General features: G+C 37.0%; 2 protein-coding genes and 1 pseudogene across 3 annotated transcripts; 1 reads left to right on the top strand and 2 right to left on the bottom strand.

Moving 5' to 3' along the window:
- Positions 1 to 2508: 2508 nt before the first annotated feature.
- On the bottom strand, positions 2509 to 3384 carry LOC127123116 (uncharacterized). The gene has a single exon (XM_051053373.1). The coding sequence runs from the start codon at positions 3382 to 3384 to the stop codon at positions 2509 to 2511; it is 876 nt and encodes a 291-aa protein (XP_050909330.1).
- Positions 3385 to 7416: 4032 nt separating this feature from the next.
- On the top strand, positions 7417 to 10591 carry LOC127119382 (putative disease resistance protein RGA4; annotated as a pseudogene).
- Positions 10592 to 10961: 370 nt separating this feature from the next.
- Positions 10962 to 19249, bottom strand: LOC127119383 (nucleobase-ascorbate transporter 7). Of its 2 annotated transcripts, XM_051049613.1 has the most exons (14): positions 18301 to 19248; positions 17711 to 17808; positions 17419 to 17595; positions 17237 to 17337; positions 17057 to 17132; positions 16897 to 16956; positions 16637 to 16812; positions 12859 to 12955; positions 12667 to 12753; positions 12486 to 12544; positions 12302 to 12393; positions 12134 to 12211; positions 11892 to 12034; positions 10962 to 11750 (listed from the first exon to the last, which is right to left on the bottom strand). In XM_051049613.1, exons 1-14 carry the CDS (start codon positions 18494 to 18496, stop codon positions 11556 to 11558), a joined length of 1635 nt encoding a protein of 544 aa, XP_050905570.1. In that variant the 5' UTR covers positions 18497 to 19248; the 3' UTR covers positions 10962 to 11555. The 2 variants fall into 2 exon arrangements, with proteins under 2 accessions (XP_050905570.1, XP_050905571.1); XM_051049614.1 differs by lacking the exons at positions 17057 to 17132; positions 17237 to 17337 and having other exon boundaries at positions 18301 to 19249.
- Positions 19250 to 19669: the final 420 nt, after the last annotated feature.

Genomic DNA, 19669 nt, shown 5'->3' with positions numbered 1-19669 from the left:
CTTGTAGTTGCGGGGGATCGGACCGTAATTCGCCCTACCAAGTTCAACACCAGAAACCGCTGAACCAACTAACAACGAGTCTTATTTCCAACTTTTTTTTTGAAGGTTCCACAACCGTTGGGTTAAGTGACCGGGTGAGGGTCACCAAACTTAGAAGGTGCATTCCTTTATTTTTTTTTCTCTTTTTTTTTTCTTTTTCGGAACACTCACTTATATTCATCGGCTTCTCTGCGTAGAGTGTGTGTGAGATGGTGCCGACTGCTGAAATAAACTACTCAAGAGCTGTCAGAAGATGTGAATGTACGGCTAAAACATAATAAAAATTCAACTCAATTTCCATATGCAGGAGACTTACGGTGTTAAAACAATACCGATCTTGTGAATTTTTCTCAAGTCTCCGCAAACTCGACTCAAAGTAATCTATAGCCTAAAACTTTCAAGAATATGCAATTTTTTTAGCAAGAAAACAAAAACAAAACAAAACAAAGAACAAAAACAAAGAAAATAAAGTATTCCCTCCCCCACACTTAAAATATGCATTGTCCTCAATGAAACAAACAAACATAAAATAAGAGAGAGAAGAGAGAGGAAAGAACACACCCGAGTAGTCAAGGAGGATAGGTGATCACATAAGCAGCCTTTCCCAAAGAGATATATTCTACATTTTCTTCTTCCAAAGTGGGGTTGTCATGGAATAGCTTTGGGTAATGTCCATTGAACTTTAAATTTTTATTAGTATCTTCGCCTTTTATTCCAGGATCAAAGAATCTTCTAAAAGTAAAAGTGTCAAATGGACACGTGAAGGTGATATGACTTGGAATGTTAGCCAATGTCCAACCAAATGTCTTTTTATGCTTCCTTAAAATCTGCAAAAGCTTATTTTCTTGATCGGAATCAAGGTTAGAAGAGATAATAACAGGGAGTTTCTCATTACTCTCCAAGTAAGCATATTTCAGGTTCTCATGGAGCTCTTTTAGCTCTAAGGACGAGGGCTGCTCGGTGGATGGAGTGCTTGGGGCAGCCGGGAATGCAAGAGCATCAACTGCAAAAATAGGTTTATTGGTAACAACTTCACCTGTAGGAAATGTATCAGCCTGTAAGGCAGCATCAATCTCAGCATAGACAACACAAACGTTAGTGTCAGTACAATCAGAACATGAATAAATATCATCAAAACCAGAGAGAGATGGAAAATCAAGCGCAAATAGTTCAGAACTAGAGTCATCAACTAATTCAGAAATCAGCTCAATATGAAAAACGGAATGCTCCTCCACAGGGTGTTTCATGGCATCAAAAATGTTAAATTTTGCGACAATGTCACCAAATTCCATGGACATGGTTCCATCGTCAACATCAATTTTTGTCTTCGCCGTTTTCATGAACGGTCTGCCTAAAATGATGGGAGCTCCGCTTGCCTTGGTTTCTCCTTCCATGTCTAGAATATAGAAATCTGCAGGAAAAATCAAATCGTTAACTTGAACAAGAACATCTTCGACTACCCCGGCGGGTCGAGCGTTGCTCCTGTTTGCCAATTGAATTATTAAACCTGTATGCTGCAAAGGACCAAGACAAAGGTTATTATAAACAGAAGTAGGCATAACATTAATGCCCGCTCCCAAATCAAGCATGCAATTCTCAAATTTACTATCCCCGATGGTACAAGGAATAACAAATGTTCCCGGATTCTTCTGCTTTTGTGGCAGAACCTGAGTAGTGAGGGCTGAAACATTTTGCTCGCCTACAGTCTGTTTGGATGATTGTTTGGGCTGAATAACGGCAGAAATATTTCCTCCTAAGTTTACTCTTTCACTTCCCTTAATCCTCCTCTTGTTGGTACACAAATCTTTCAGAAACTTTGCATACTTAGGAATCTGCTTAATAACATCAAGTAGCGGAATATTTACCGCAACCTTTCGGAAAACATCCAATATCTCTCTTTTCTTTGTCTCCCTCCTCAATTCTTTTATTTTTCAGAACTCTATGTGGAAAGGGGACTGGTGGCACATACTCCTTTTCTTTAATTTTTTCAGTTTCGACCACAACAGAAGAAGGAGAAGAAAATTCAGCTGGGTGAGGTTCAGAAGGAGAAAGTTCAGAAGTTACCTCAATGATTTTTTTATTTTTTTCAGGGGCTGGTTCTGTAACTTTTCCGGATCTCAAAGAAATTGCGCTCACATTAGCATTAGGACCATTCGGATTGACAACTGTCTGGGCTGGAAGTTGGTTCAAACCTTGAGCTTGCATGTTATTTATTTGAGTAGCAAGCTGTCCCATTTGTGTGTTCAAGGTCTGAATGCTGGCATCGGTCCTTTGTTGGAACTGGAGGTTGTTCACGGCCATTTGCTTAACAAGATCCTCTAAGGATGGTCCGGAAGGTGCAGGGGCAGCCACTTGAGGTGAGTTCTGTTGTTGGCTGGATTGTGGATTTCCATATCGAAGGTTTGGGTGGTTCCTCCAATTGGGATGGTATTTGTTGGTGGACAGGTCAGGAGTGTTGTTGTACCTGTTTTAATTGTAAAGGTTGGCTGCATAAGCTTGTGGCAGCTCAGTAATGGACTCGTCTCTTAGAATAGGACAAGTATCGGTCGGGTGCTCAGGAGAAGTACAAATGCCACACAAAGTTGTTGTTTGAGGTTTTGCTACTGCCAACTGTTTGACTAAGGTGGTGAGTTCGTCAATTCTGGTCTCTAAAGCCTTATTGGAAGAAACTTGAATTTGACTCACGCCTTTGCTGTGAACAGAATTGTCTCTAGTAGTGAACTGTTGAGAATTAAGAGACATATTTTCAATAAGTGTTTTGGCAGCAGCTGGAGTTTTATCGACTAGTGCTCCACCACTAGCAGCATCAAGAATATTCCTGTCCATCGGTAACAACCCCTCATAAAAGTACTGGATGAGTAATTGCTCTGTGATCTGGTGTTGAGGGCAGCTAGATACCAAGTGCTTCAATCTCTCCCAATACTCGGTCAGCGACTCATTACCTTGTCTAATACCACAAATCTCCTTTCTTATTGAGGCAGCTCTGGAGGCAGGAAAGTATCTCTCTAAGAACACTTTTTTCAGGGCAGTCCAACTTGCAATTGAGTTTGGCTCGAGATAATAAATCCAATCCTTTGTTGCACCCTGCAATGAAAAAGGAAAAGCCCGAAGTTTGATATGGTCTTCAGTTATTCCTTCAGGCCTCAACGGTGTAGAGCATACAACCTGGAATTCTTTGAGATGTCTATGTGGATCTTCACCTGCAAGACCATTAAACTTTGGCAACAAGTGTATTAAACCCGATTTTAATTCAAAAGGAACAGCAGCAGCATCATATTCAATACACAAACCATTGTAATTCACATCAGGAGCAGCTAACTGCCTTAAGGTTCTATTATCAGCCATTGTCAAAAACAAACACAATGAAGGAAAACGATTAAAATAAATTTAGAAAAATAAACTAACACCGAAATTAATCTAATAGCGTCATTTAAAATTTTTGAGAATTTTTTCGGAATTTTCTAAAACTATCAAAACAGAAAAAAATCATAAAAAATAGAAAAATAAGGAATTTCAATTTTTTAGGGTGTTGTCCATTATTTATTCCATAAATAGAGGCTTATGATTACTGATTTTTTCCTAATGAATCGACAAAAAATCGGAATAATCTGAGACAATTTGTTTAAAAACAAATTTTTTTTTTCAAACCGCAAAAAAGACCAATACGCAAGTTGGACGAAACTGCGGGGAAACTAGGACCTATACGCTTAGACACTAAACCTATGACTCTAAAAACGATTAAAAGAAACAAGAATCCCCGGCAACGGCGCCAATTTGATTCGCGGTCGCACGCGGATCAAAACGAGTAATTTTGTAAAAACGTAATACAACGACAATTAAACTCGGATATCGTCTCAAGGATTCTTGTTTGTAATAATTAAACGTAATCGAATAGGGGGTTGATTCAGTGTTCAATTATTAAAATGCAGAAAATAAGTGATTATTGAAAGTGATTATTTGAATAAGCTGAAACGAATCAACCCACTATATCATCTTCCAACTTATCATTGATCCCTATAAAATTCCAAATCCCTAAACGAGTCTGATCCTATTCGATTACAAAAGCTACTGACAAGCGCAATAACAATTATACGAAGTCTGTCCCTGAATTCCGAGTAAAGCAAATGGATTAAAACTATTGCGAATTAAGCAAACACAATATGATCGAACGCGATAATGCAAAAGCTACACTAATCACGAAATTGATTCAAAGCAGACAACAATCAAATTAAAGAATTCTATCATGTAAAAACAATTAAATTAAGCAAGTAATTGTGATTATAGATATAATTCAAAGGAACAGATTAATGGAAAATTATAAAAGAATCTCAAAGTGGCATCCGATTACAGTGAATTGATTCTTGGGAAATTAGTTCTCCATAGTCATTCTTTGCAAGCTCTCAAATTCATACATGAACGATGATTTTTTTTTCCGTCCAATTCCCAATAGTGTACGGCTGCTAGACCTAGGGGAAAATAAATACCCGTTTTACAACTCAACTGGGTCGACCCAGCCCACTACAAATGACCCAACAAAAATACAAATAAAATTCTGCAACTTCAACAGACTTTCTGGCCCTGCTACAGTTCGATTCAGCTCTCGACTTCTGAACAAAAGTTGTATATCTTTTTCTTAGCTTTCCATCGACTGGTAGCACGTCTCAATCCGATACTCCTAGCTCAAGATATGATTTTTCTCGTGAAAGCTGCTAATGCTGAAAATTAAATACGAAAATTAAATAAGTGCAAAAAATAAAATAAATTATGAAAACACATTAAAACATAAAAATAATCAAAGCAAACCGAAGAAATGCTTAAGTACAAACATGGAAGAACGTGCATCAAAATGCACTGATCAGTTCTCATATCTAAGAGTGCTTAGGTAGAAATTGCACAGGTAGAGATTAGGTGAGAAAGACTGTAATTTGTTGAAGTGTACGGAGAGTCTTTGAACTGATTCTATTTAGTGGATTTCCTTCCTGGCTTGGTAGCCCCCAGACGTAGGTGAGTTGCACCGAACTGGGTTAACAATTGCTTGTGTCTTTTGCATTACCATTCTATATCTTTCTTCTGTTTGTGTTACTCAGATATTAGTGCCGTGACATTACCTTCGATATCTCATATCTGATACCAGAATTTCATTGGTGTCAAATCAGGATCCAATACATGGAATTGGTGTCATTCCTTTTAGTAAGCTTTAAGGCATACCGTATATAGATTTTTCCTTTTAGTAAGCTTTAAAGTAAAATACTATTTTTGGTCCTTTAACTTTACCCTGGGGTCCATTTTGGTCCCTCAATTTTGAAAAGTTATAATTTGATCCTTTAGTTGTTCAAACAGAGCCACATTAGTCCTTTCCATTTGTTGTGTTAGTCAAAGTCAAAATAGAAGACCACTTGGCATACACCTGGTGCTGATGTGGAATATGCTCTTATTATTGGATCAAATCCATTCTTTCCCTCTCTCTTTCCTCATTCTCTGTCATGTTCATGAATATTCATCATGTTCACTAATCAACCAAGAACAACAACAATAATTCATCAAAGATCAAACTGAATAAAGCTCAAAGAATGAAAACTAGACATGGCGTAGCAATAATTTCACCAATCTGTGAAGAACAATGAAACCCTAAAAGCTAAATTAAATGACAATGGTGAGGAATTGAGGCATGTAAATATGGGGATATGATTCTGTGTGGGTGCGGAAATAAGATCGTGTCAAGAAACCATAGAAATGGCGCGAGTTTGAAGTTCTAACTGATGAAGCTCAAGAACACGATGAAGATTCCGACGAGTCTCCGACCATGCTCCGACTAGGTGTTTTTTGAACTTTTCGACAAAGGTGACATTTTTGTTATGCTTCATTACGCTTACGGTGTTGTTAAGAAATTTATGAAGGCTTATGTCACTTGTGCTGGTTGAAAAGTGATTGAAGTTCTTCTCCCTTTTGTTGATGATGCTCATTTTATTGGGTGTATTGATGTTGAGATGCAAAAGATTGGTGTTGATTATTACACTAGTAATTTCCACAAGTGATTTAGAAGTGAGCAAAACACTCATTTATATAGAAATTGTTTTAGCTCAATAAGGCAACAATTCATGGATTGGGCGCTTATAATCTATTAGAAATTACAAGATGATCGATTAGAGTAATCCAAAAAAGGAAACCCTAATCATCTTTACATCTTAATCAATTAAAGGGGTTCCTAATCGATTAGAATTCTAACTCTCTCCTTAATCGATTAGATGAAAGACCGAACCAATTAGACAACGACTTTAGCTTTTTTAATTGATCGGAATTGCTTATTAATCGATTAAACACTTGTCATGATTGATTTTTTTTAAAATGAAGAGTTTAAAACAATGTGCTTGTGTGTATGCGTGTGTTCATCACATTATTATTTCAAGACTTACTCTTGCTTAAATGACATACAACTTATCAAATACAAAATTAAAATAATAAACGCAAGATCAGACAAGCTTTCATAACTTTAGTTCCTTTCGTTTGATTGATTTAACTATTTTTAGTTCTTCTTATAGAAACTTTGATATTTTGCTTTTAGCTTGCTTCTTGATTGATGATACTTGTGATTTAACTTACTTTTTCGTATTTAGTTGTCACAATCAAAATCTTTAGAAGACTTTAATTTGCACATCACATTGAGTCACATGGGGAACATGCCTTTCATTGTTCGGAGCCTGTGAATAGTTTGATATATTTTGGCTGGTGGGTGTATATGTGAAGAAATAGGAGCTTGTGAATTTCTTGACCAAAACTTTGATCGGGAGATCGACCCTTATGCCAACAAATATTCTGATGAACGGTTGGGTCGGAAGGAAAGAAGCATGTGTGGACTTGACTACGGTTTTCCAATCTATGGGATTGATGGTCATAGGTTTTACCATTGAACAGATAATCCTCAAAATTGCTTCAAGTAAAGTGATCAAACATAAAATAAAATAAAAGTGTTTGGACACTCATACTTAGGAATATTGTATCTCCTAGAGTTGTGAATTTAATTCTTAAGATGATTTAGTTTGTCATCCAAAAATGAATAGCGACAAAACTTATTATTCGTTCGTCTTCGGTGTATAATCCACATTTCTCTTAATAAAATTCTAAATTAACATCAATAAAACCAAAAACAAACAAAATTATACCATCTTATTTAAATTTTCTTGCCGATTATATTATTATGTTATAGAGCTACTACTTTACTTTTCAAAAATTAAACTTATCCCAAAGTCAACAACATTATCAATTTTGTGCCGATTATATTATTATGTTATAGAGCTACTACTTTATTTTTCAAAAATTAACATTTATCCCAAAGTCAATAGCATTATTGATTGAAGTAGTAACTAGAAAGAAAGTGACAAACCACACACACTCAAACAATTTATTGCAGCCAAATTTCAGCCTTGTTTCTATTTCCTAACCTGTCATTTTCTTCTTGTTATTTGTTTAGTTGAAATATTAATCAAACAACATTGTGAGAAATTTCAAAGATACATTAATGATACTCCATTTTACTACTCACTCCATGTTAATCTTGTTTTATGATAATACATCTTCTTCTCAACCAAACAAACAAACTCTCTTCCGTTTACATTCTTGATTCTTTTGAGTTTGAACTTAAAACATGGATGAAGCTATCATTGAAGTTGTGCTTGACAATTTGAGTTCACTCGTTCAAAACGAGCTTGGCCTATTTCTTGGTTTCGACCGTGAATTGGAAAGTCTTTCCAGCTTGCTAACTACAATCAAGGCTACTCTTGAAGATGCTGAGGAGAAGCAATTCACAAACAGAGCCATCAAGGATTGGCTGCTTAAGCTCAAAGATGCTGCTCACGTCCTCGATGATATCTTGGACGAGTGTGCCACTCAAGCACTGGAGTTGAAGCATGAAGAACTCAAGTGTGGACCAGACAAGGTACAAAGCTCTTTCTTATCCTCTTTTCATCCTAGGCATATTACTTTTTGTTGCAAAATCGCTAAGAAAATGAAAAAGTTAAGGGAGAGATTGGATGAAATCGCTGAAGAAAGGACTAAGTTTCATTTGACAGAGATCCTTAGAGAGAAGAGAAGTGGAGTTCTTGACTGGCGCCAAACAACTTCAACGATTACTCAACCTCAAGTCTATGGAAGAGATGAAGATAAGGATAAAATAATAGATTTTTTGGTTGATGATACTTCTGGTTTTGAGGATTTATCTATCTATCCAATAGTTGGTCTTGGTGGACTCAACTTATATTCAATCATGAAAGAGTTGTCAGAATGTGTTTCTGAAGATTTTAGTTTGAAGAGAATGGCAAAAGCCATCATTGAATCTGGCATCAGGCCATGCTTGTGAGGAATTAGACCTAGAGCCGTTGCAAAGAAAACTTTTGGATTTGCTATGAAGTAAAAGATATTTGCTTGTGTTAGATGATGTATGGGACGATGAACAAGAAAATTGGCAGAGATTAAGATCTGTATTGGCTTTTGGAGGCAAGGGTGCTTCGATTTTAGTAACAACTCGTCTTCCAAAGGTAGCAGCAAGCATGGGAACAGTTTCTGCACATGATTTATCAAAGCCTTCGGACCAAATGAGGAAGAGCCTGCAAAACTTGTGGCAATAGCACTGGGAAGTCTCTTGCGTTTCAAAAGAGAGGAAAAAGAGTGGCTCTATGTCAAGGAAAGCAAGTTATGGAGTTTACAAGGTGAGAATTTTGTCATGCCTGCTTTGAAATTAAGTTACTTGAATTTATCGTCAAAATTGAGACAGTGTTTTGCTTTCTGTGCACTATTTCCCAAAGATAAAATAATAAGCAAACACTTTCTAATAGAACTTTGGATGGCTAATGGCTTTATTGAAGATGAGGATATCGGCAATGAGGTGTGGAATGAATTATATTGGAGATCATTTTTTCAAGATATTAAGATAGATGAATTTGGAAAAATTACAAGTTTCAAAATGCATGATCTTGTTCTTGATCTTGCTCAATCGGTTGCAGAAGAAATATGCTCCATTACGGATGACAATGATGTATCGAGTACATCTGAAAGAATCCGCCACCTTTCAATTTATCAGAGGAAATCTTAGGGGATATCAATTCAGTTCAGTTGCCTACTATGAAATCATTGAAGACATGTTTAAACAATGTTGACCAACTTTCACCTCATGTATTGAAATGTTATTCTTTACGCGTGCTTGACTTCGAAAGAATGAAAATGTTGTCATCTTCAATTGGTTGTTTAAAATATCTAAGGTACTTGAATCTCTCTGCCGGCAAGTTCAAAACTCTTCCAGAATCCATATGTAAATTATGGAACTTGCAGACTTTGAAGCTATACCATTGTTATCATCTCTTTAACTTGCCTAATAATTTGACCCAATTGAAATCTTTACAAAGCATCCATTTGACTAACTGCTACTCATTATCAAGCTTGCCCCCCAAGAAGGGTACTTTTTGGCGGAACTAAGACAAATGAACCTTATCAGAGATCTTTACGGTTAAGCACGTGGAGTGCGATTGTCGTGGGAGAGAAATGAAGAGACTCATTTACAAGAAAACGTTGAGGAGATTCTTGAAGTGCTTCAACCTCAAACCCAACAACTTCAAACATTGGGTGTGCTAGGATATAGAGGTTCCTATTTCCCACATTGGATGTCTAGTCCTTCTTTGGAATGTTTAACTTTTTTACAACTAATGGACTGCAAAAGTTGTTTACACCTTCCACAGTTAGGGAAACTACCTGCTCTTAAAGATCTAAGAATATTGAACATGTGTCGTGTAATATATGTAGACGAGGAGCCAAAAGACGGTGGAGTTGCAGGAGGTTTCACTAAATTAGCAGTTCTGATGCTCGTCGATTTGCGAAACCTGGTAAGGTTATCAAGGGAGGAGGATAAAGAAAACATATTCCCATGTCTTTCAAGGCTTCAAATTACTAAATTTCCTAAACTTTCGGGCTTGCCTTGCCTTCCATATCTCAATGATTTGCGTATAGAAGGGAAATGCAACCAAGACTTGATAAGTTCAATTCATAAACTCGGTAGTCTTGAATCACTTCGGTTCAAAGATAATGAAGATATAACTTGCTTTCCAGACGGGATGCTACAAAACCTCACTTCTCTAAAGATATTAGACATTTATGGGCTATTCAAACTTGAGCAACTCCCAACTGAAATCATTTACCTTACTGCTATCCAAGAAATACATATTACCGACTGCGAGAACCTCGAGCCATTGACAGATGAAGTGTTACAAGGGTTGCATTCTCTTAAGTTGCTGGAAATTGTGAGGTGCCAAAAGTTTGATACAGAGTTGCTCAAAAACAAAAGATTTCGACGAGACTTAACCACATAGAAGGTTTTGTCAAGGCTTATGAAATATGGCTACCCTGCATTGAAATCATATTTAGTTTGATTCAGTTTAATGCATGCTTTCAATAATTTCCATAATTCTTACTATATTTTTGGCACTTTTCCTAGTTTTTGCTTGGTACTCAAGTCATAGATGGACCTTGATGTTTGAACATTTTAGTTTTGATTGTAGCTGTTTTTATATACTATAATGCTACCCGATTGATGAATTAAGACTTGGACTTTCATTTGTTTAGCCTTTTTTCTCCTACTGGTTTTCACAACATGTGTATGCTGTGATTCCAATCCGAGACAGCAGGTTTGCTTGCATCTCCTTGACTAGTTTTCACGAACACGGCTAATATGTTACCAACTAGCTAGCTATATGTAACTATTGCAGTAAGATACTCAAGTATGATAATGCAATTAGTTCCATGCCATTACATCAGAGGAATTTCAAAAATTACTATAACGACAAGTTTAACAAGAGGCAGAAAACATTTCCATCCTCAATGAATGTTGAAGGTCTGAAAAGTTTGGAAATTTGCAATTGCAATGAGTAAGGGAACCAATGTGAAAAGGAAACAGGTCGTGAGGATTGACCACAAATATCTGAATACATATACACATGCATAAATATACTCTTGATACAAGTGAGTTAAAAGTCCTACATTATATACAGCTTAGGCCAACAATAATGAAAATGTGGTATCTCTCCCTCATCACCTATCTTTAGTACCCAAGTCTTTTATGTCAACTGAGATAAAAGACTCCTATATCTCACTCACACTAGACCTAACATTTCTTATTATGTGCAACACTTAAGTCAGTTCATATCCAAACTATTGATCCCTCATTTCAATGCAGCAACCACCATTCTCAAATATCTCAAATCATCACCAAGCAAAGGTATTTTCTACTCCAGCACTCACCATTCTCAAATATCTCAAATCATCACCAAGCAAAGGTATTTTCTACTCCAGCACTCACCATTCTCAAATATCTCAAATCATCACCAAGCAAAGGTATTTTCTACTCCAGCACTCGTCATTCTCAAATATCTCAAACCATCACCAAGCAAAGGTATTTTCTACTCCAGCACTCATCATTCTCAAATATCTCAAATCATCACCAAGCAAAGGTATTTTCTACTCCAGCACTGCTCCAATTATACTGCATGAGAATAAAACTCTGTACTCCTTCTGTCAGCTCTCATCGAGGTGAATCTATCCCACCAGTGCATACCTCGATCGGTATGAATATGTCTATCACTCCTCCTCATCAAAATCGAGTCCAAAAGTACCGCCAATAGACCAGCCACAAACACTCCAGATGAAAACGGAACGCTGACCACATCGTTAAACTGCACAAAAAAAAACATCAAAATTTGAGCAATCCTATTAAAAAACAATGCACATTCGTTCAATCCACATCGTTACACATATTTTTAAAATGTTGCATATTATACAATAAGTAATATATAAATGAAAGATCGCATACATACCCATCTTGCGTGGGTACGCACAGGACCATACTCCACAAAATACTGCGGTATGGAAAGTCCCATAAATATCGAGAACCCAAGGATAAACTTCCCTCTGAAGCTGTTCAAATTGCAAAACTGAAGCAAACCGAGGCCTCCTGAACCTGTGTTAAGAAAAACAAAAATAAAGTTTAAAAAAAAAAATTTAGATGAAATTATGAGTAATAAGAATAAGACCGTAAAGTTTAGGTAACTATACATACCCACATAAGCAAATAAAATACAGTACACTGCTGCAACTATAGAAGCTGGGATAGAAGCAAATAAAGCTCCAAACTTTCCTGCATATAAAAAAACACTTTATAGTAAGTATTCTGGTTCACATAAGAAGAAATTAAAGATTAGAAAAATTGTTAGGTTCATAAATTTACCGAAAATGGAGAAAAATATCATAAATCCAGCTGATATTTGGACAACTCTCCGGCTACCAACTCGTGTCATAGCCAGCAATCCTGCATTTTCTCTGCAGGAAGATTCAAAAAATTAGTCTTACCATTATGTGAGCATAATATCCTAATAAGGAAAAGATATTGTAATTTGAAAAAGAAAACTTACATAGAGGCCGATACTCCACTCCCAGTCCCTATCATCCCTGATATGAAATTCCCTACCCCCTGATACATAACAAATAGTAAGATCATAATTTATGGATATATAAAAAGAAAAGAAAAGAAAAATAAGGAATAAAATATGATTAATCTTATGTCATTTTTAAAATAATTTCAAAAATGTTTACCTGCCAACCAATGCCGCGGCTAAGTACTGAAGGTGGCAACGGAGTAGCACTAGCATATCTCGATATGGCGATTAAGCCACCGGTAGACTGCAGAAAATTGAAAACTTAATAAGAAATAATCGATCAATACAAAAATTTGCTATAAGTTATATAGAAATGAGAGGTTCAAAAGAAGTGTAAAAGTTAACAAACCTCTACTAATGCTACAAAGGAAGCAACCATCATAGCCAATGACTCTCCCATATCAAGTGTAGGACTTCCCCATTGAAATGGGTAGGGAATAGAAAACCTGATTAATATGTTTTTGTCAGAACCAATCTATTATACATAAATCCTAAACAATATTGATAAAAAAATCGATTCATATGTTAAAAGTTTATCAATGGAGGCTGTCCAATGAAACACTTAATCCATTGACGATCCTATCACGCATTGCGTATAGCTCGAAGTGATTCTCGATGGTTTACCTGATGAATTGAATGCCCTATCATCTATCATTCAGTATCGTGGTGATCTATGTCCTATCGTTGAAGCAGGTCTGGTGGTCGTGGCAGAGTTCAATGCCAAATTTGCTACAAAACAGAGCATGAAGCAAGTGTATGTTATCACAGGCACTCATCACCAATGCCACCAACTATGTCAAATCAGTGGTCGTACTCACCTCAGACTCAGTGGCCTCATGCTGCTCCCGCTCAATCTCACTGGACTCGACCTAATCCTAATACTTGGCAAAGACCTAATGCTCCTGGCTCGAATCAGTGGCCAACAGCTTCAGCTCAGCCACCTTCCTACTCCAAACAGTGGCTTTCACCAGCTGCACGTGAACCTTCTCCTGGCTTTCCCTCGAAGCCCTCTACTCAACCACAGGCTTAATTTGCAGGAACAGGTAGCGAGGCAGGAAGCATTTCAAGTCAGAACTGGTACCCTGACTCAGGTGCCACACATCATGTGACAAATAATGCAGATCATTTCTCTGAAAGTTTATCTCTCACTGGCACAGATAAGTTTTCCTTGGAAATTGTCAAGGTTTTCCTATCCAATCCATTGGCTCTACTCAATTCCACTCTCCCTACAATACAAACACAACACTAACACTCAAAAATCTTTTACTTGTTCCTAATAATCTGATGTCAGTTAGCAAGTTTGCCAAGGACAATAAAGTATTCTTTGAGTTTCACTCTGACAGGTAGGTGCCTTGTAAAATCTCTGGACTCGTCTGAAGTTGTGCTTCAAAGCTAAATAAATAAAGATGGGTTGTATTGCTTTGGCACTCTTCAATCTGCTCCTGCATCTATCAACTCTCTCACAAGGCCTTCTTCATCTCATCCTAGCGTTACCACTATAGGCCCTTCCTTATACACTATGTGGCACAATAGATTAGGTCACCCTCAACATGAGGTTCTTAAACACATTCTGCACTTACGCAATGTTAATGTACCACACAAGTCCACTTTGGATTTCTGCAGTCCATGCTGTTTGGGCAAAGTTCACAGGTTACCTAGTAGCTTATCATGTTCTACTTATGCAAAACCTTTTGATCTTTTATTTGCTGATGTATGGGGACATGCACCAATGCTTTCTATCACTGGTTATAAATATTTGCTTACATGTGTTGATGCTTGTACAAAATATACACGGGTGTTCCCTATCCAACCTTCCTCATTCCCTCTACTTCATCCCCCACTCCTGCACCTGTTATCTCTCCTTGTGTGTTTCCCTTCTCCCTCACCATATCAGTTTCCAATCAGTCATCATCTGCTCCCTCAAATTCAAGTCCATGCACTACTTCAACTCTTCTCCACGATCTTCTTCCAACCCTCTCTAATTCCCTATCCACACAAAATAATTCAGTGCCTCAACCTCTATCTCACTCTGGCATGGCTAACCCAGTTGCTCCTGTCCAACCACATTCCCTCTCAAGTTCCAATTCTTCAGGTCACTCATTATTAACTCATAGTCCCTCATCTAATCAACCTAGTTCACCATCTCAGGCCCCTTCTTCATCTACTAGTTCACCCTTACCCACACCCTCTCTCCCTTTCCTTCATCCTGACAATGTGCATCCCATGGAAACTAGAAGCTGAACCTACTTCTCACAGAACTGCCTTAAAGGATCCCAAGTGGTTTGAAGCTATGACGTCTGAATGACAACCACACTTGGACCCTTACTGAGCTACTTCCCAACAGGCAGGCTATTGGATGTAAATAGGTATTCAGAATTAAACAGAACCCTGATGGCTCTCTCAACAAATATAAAGCTAGACCGGTTGCTAAGGGTTTTCATAAAATTCAAGGATTTGACTTCACCGAAACTTTTTCTCATGTAGTCAAGCCTGTTACAGTGAGAATTATGCTGACCTTAGCTGTGTCAAAAGGCTGGAATATCTCTCAACTTGATGTTAACAGTGCCTTCTTGAACGGCATTCTGCATGAAGAGATATACATGCAGCAACCTCCTGGCTTTGAGAAATCCAACACTTGTCTTGTGTGTAAACTAAATAAGGCCATATATGGGGTTTGATAGGCTTACTACTACTCTAAAGGGGCTAGGCTTTGTTCCAAGTAGATGTGATCCTTCCCTTTTCTCTCTTGTTACTCCCACATATACCATCCTCATGTTGGTGTATGTGGATGATATAATTATCACAGGAAGCTCACCTACTCACATTCAAAACTTGATCACCAAACTCAACTCTCAATTTGCACTAAAGCAACTTGGTAACCTAGATTACTTCTTAGGGGTTGAAGTCTCTCATCAAAGGAATGGTGCCTTGTTTTTATCTCAAACTAAGTATGCTAAAGATCTTTTATCTAAAGCCAAGTCTGATGCAAAAGGGCTGTCTACCCCTATGGTCTCCAATTTAAAGCTTTCCAAACATGGAGCTGACTACTTTCAGGATGCTACTTAATACTGGTCAATTTTGGGTGCCCTTCAATATGCCACAATCACTAGACTTGAAATAAGTTATGCAATGAACAAAGCCTTTCAGGTTCTCTCGCAACCTCTTGAGAGCCATTGGATTGTTGTAAAAAGAATCCTTAGATACCTCAAGTGGTATCTCTATCATGGTCTCTTGTTAAGGCTTGCATCTACCAATATCCCTCTCTCTATAAAGCCCTTCTCAGATGTTGATTGGGGGAAGAGTCCAGATGATAGGAAATCCAATTCAGGGTCTTGCATCTATCTTGGCAAAAACCTTGTGTCATGGTGGTCCAAGAAGCAATCCCTTGTTCCCAGATCCAGCACTGAAGTTGAATACATATCTTTAGCTAACACTGCCTCTGAAGTACTCTGGATATAGTCTATTCTCACTGAATTAAGAGTACCCTTCACTACACGGATTCTATTTTGTGATAACTAAGCATTATTGCTCCGTCACATAATCATGTCCTTCATGCTAAGAATAAACACATGGAATTGGACTTATTTTTTCTAAGGGAAAAAGTACTGAACTACAGTCTGGTTGTACAACATATCCCTGCAGTGGATCAGTATGCTGATGCACTCACAAAACCCTTATCTGCTTCAAGTTCAAGACAAGTCATCCCTTGCACAGGGAGGATCATGCATTTGAAGGGGAGATATTAGAGTAAACAGTTACAATATATCAATTGAGCTGAGCCAGCATGTAACTAACTCTATAACAGAATGTGCTGACTCAGCACATTCTAAACTGAACTATATAAGCCCAGTTCCCCCTCTTTTGTAATCAGTTTTATGAATAACAAATTCAGTTAGAAACTCAATGAACACTCTCTACTCATCTTATCAAACTCTATTACCAAACACACGCGCAACTACATGTGTGCATCGGTATGCAACAAGAATACATTTTTCTGCAATAGTCATTCTAATTATATTTTGCATTTATTATATTTCCTAATGTGAATTTTAAAACAGATATCCTACTTATTTTGACATACGAAATATTATTGTCCTCTATGATAAAAAATATAGCATCACTCTTACCAAGATGCCCCATCAATGAGTCCAGCACGGTCAGTCCTACATGTATGTGATTTCTTGTAAGCTCCAGCGACGGTGAGAATGTATGCAAATGTCCATACGACTACGGTCGAGAATATGACCGCATAGCGATCCAGGACTAAAATACGTCGGTCCCCCCTCCTCACATGAGGAAGGTACTGCTCAAAGAAACAACCGTGCTTTAGAATATAAGTGTGGAATATAACAAAAATAAAGTAAAGGAAACAATAAAAAAGAATCACCTGTGTAAATATCAATAAAACTATAAGCTCAGGTAGTCCAATCTCGACACATCGTGCAAGCTGAGATTTAAAAGTCACAATTAATAAATTGAATCATAGAAATTATAATTTGTAAATGTATGAAAAACATAGCGATCTAGTTGTAAAAATAAATCCATACCATAGGAAAACCAAATCGCTGCAGTCCAAAACCTGATAGCGCGACTAACGGAACAGCTGAGAGAGGGCTCAAGAACCTGAACAAAAATATAGCAAATTATACAAAGATGTTTTCAACTCCATCATTCTCAAAATTCATACAGCATCTAAACTAAGAATTTGAATGCGTAGCTGAACCAACCTCACTACATATCGCCAACCACCCGTGAATCCAAGAATGATTTGTAAGGATGATGCAAACATAAGTGCACCCTGCGTTGCACGCATGATCCTTAAAAATCTCTGCACATTGATCACAAAATCAATTAAATTAAGTAAAAAAAAAACTAATGGAAATTACAAGGAACTTTGTCATGAACCAACCTCAGTAGGATCCACAATATCGTGGTATCTACCCGCTAGAACCACTGACAGGGTGGTCGGCACATATACATGTGAAGCACCGATCACAACCGGTAGACGAGTACCGAAAAAGCTATGTACCAGTGTGTTTGTTCCCGTGACAAACAACAAGCTCTGAATAACCATAGTTTTTTCTTTCTATTTAAAAAAAAAGTTAAGTTAAAAGCAATGTTAGAGTTTAAAAAACAATTCAAACAGTATAATCACAAATCAATTTTCATTCTTATATTTTAACTTAAACAATAAAGCTTACATCTCCTCCTCCCATTTGAGGAACTAGTATGGATGGTATGAGAACCGTCTGGCCTAACATCACCAGATAATGCTGAAAACCGAGCGCTATGGCCTCACCTAGAATACAAAAACAAAAAATGCATAAGGAACATTTTGAAGAACAATCCTGTACTATTGAAGAACATGAACCCAATAATTCTGAAACCATCTTAACTGAGCACAACCTAACTTCATTTCATTATCTTCCCCTAGCCTAATCATCAAACACTAATGACCTTATACCTCTCAAAACTCCTTTTTAAAATCATTAAAAAAAAAAGCTAAAACCTAAAGTTCACGTGGGTGCTGCAGTTGGCTTTTTCACACACCAGCAAAAGTTCCATTGTTCAACAAAATTAATTAATCAAATAAAATAAATAAATACTTAGCCGCTGCAACCGGAGTACTTTTGGTTAATAAATTATTTTTGCTGTTTAAAAAAATAACTTCGGGACGCAGCATTGACCATTATGATTAAAAGTGATATTACTTTGAAACATTTGAATAGAAAATGATAAAAACAATAAATGAAAAGTGAAGAAAACAGAGAAAGGAATGTTGTTCACTTACCCCACGGAGGTGATGATAGAACGCAGTAGGCTACATTAGGTAGCTGCTCTGCAACAGGATGCGGAGATGGTGCGGCCGGTGCTTCTCCTTCTTGAATCTCTTCCTCCTCATATGCTGTGGATGGACTTTGAGACTCCACCACTTCTGACTCTGGTTGATCCTCATGTGTAGTGGATGGAGTTTGTGATTCAGACATTGTTTGAAGCAGCTAAAGAAACGCGAACAGAGATGAAAAGAAACGCGAAGAACAAGAAACAAAAAGGAAAGCAATGGCTACCAGAGCATTGTATGCTCTGATACCATGTTGATAACGGAGGATCCCATATAGAAAAGCTGAAGAATGCACATAAAGTGTGCAGCAGAATGTAAAGAAGAAGAAGAAGAAGTATGAAAAATACTGTTACATTGATTGATTTGAGAAGAAGATACAATGGTGCTATATATTCACAAGTAGTAACCAATCTAAGCCTGCCACCTAAGCTAACAGAAATACATTATACATATACAAATCAAGAATACCAGTATGAACAAAAGATGTATAATCCAATAAGGTACGCCATGTGGGTGGTGGTGGTGATTAGAGGAAGAAGTTGGAGGTGCTCTATGGTGGATAGGCTTCGATGGTTTTGAAGTCTTTCTGTTCAATTGTTTTCAAAAGAAAGCCTGTGAAAGTGTTGTTGATATAGTCACAAAATGTAACTGTGTAATCTTCCATAATTTTGGATTGCTATTTCAGAAAAATTATAGTATTCAACTATCTCTAAATTTTGTATAATAATAATGAATGATGTTTTTGGTTTCTATTTCAAAGTCTGGGTTTCATAAAGGTGGAACTGCTAGAAGAGGGAATTAATGGTGATAGGAGAAGGAAGAAAATGAAATGAAGTGATAAAATTTGAATTTAATAATAAGTAAATAAAGTGGAACGGTCAAAAGAAAACAAAAAGTAGATTCTTTTTTTAAAAATGAGAATACAACGACAGTCATTGCAGTGCCACATTACTTCCTTAGATAGTAACTAATATATATTTTGGAAACCGCAAAATACTCCCTCAGAGAATAGAATAATTACTAGACATTTTGAAAAGGGCCAAATTACTCTCACTGTGTTTCTTTGTACAAATGAAGAAATAAGTTTTTTTTTATTTACTTTTCTAAATCATATTAATATATGAATTTAATTGATATATTTATAACAATTAATCTCTTAATATATTATATGATTTTTTTTATTGGTTCATCTATTAAGACGAAGATGACCGGTTGAACCAACGGTTAAGATGATAATTTTTTGTTTTTTCCTGATAAATGTGTAAGTGTTCAGATTAAATATGATTTGCTACTTTTGTGAATTTCCCTCACTTCTACC

The sequence above is a fragment of the Lathyrus oleraceus genome, chromosome 2 (assembly GCF_024323335.1).
Source record: "Lathyrus oleraceus cultivar Zhongwan6 chromosome 2, CAAS_Psat_ZW6_1.0, whole genome shotgun sequence".
Classification (NCBI taxonomy): domain Eukaryota; kingdom Viridiplantae; phylum Streptophyta; class Magnoliopsida; order Fabales; family Fabaceae; genus Lathyrus; species Lathyrus oleraceus.
Note: the sequence above shows the minus strand (reverse complement) of the source record. Positions and strands in the feature narration are given on the sequence as shown.

Coding starts and splice junctions, on each gene's coding strand:
- LOC127123116 (XM_051053373.1), bottom strand. CDS start 3,384: ATGGCTGATAATAGAACCTTAAGGCAGTTAGCTGCTCCTGATGTGAAT.
- LOC127119383 (XM_051049613.1), bottom strand. CDS start 18,496: ATGTCTGAATCACAAACTCCATCCACTACACATGAGGATCAACCAGAG. Junction 12,754..12,858: donor CCTTTGTAGCATTAGTAGAG/GTTTGTTAACTT, acceptor AATTTTCTGCAG/TCTACCGGTGGCTTAATCGC. Junction 12,545..12,666: donor GCCGCGGCATTGGTTGGCAG/GTAAACATTTTT, acceptor GTTATGTATCAG/GGGGTAGGGAATTTCATATC.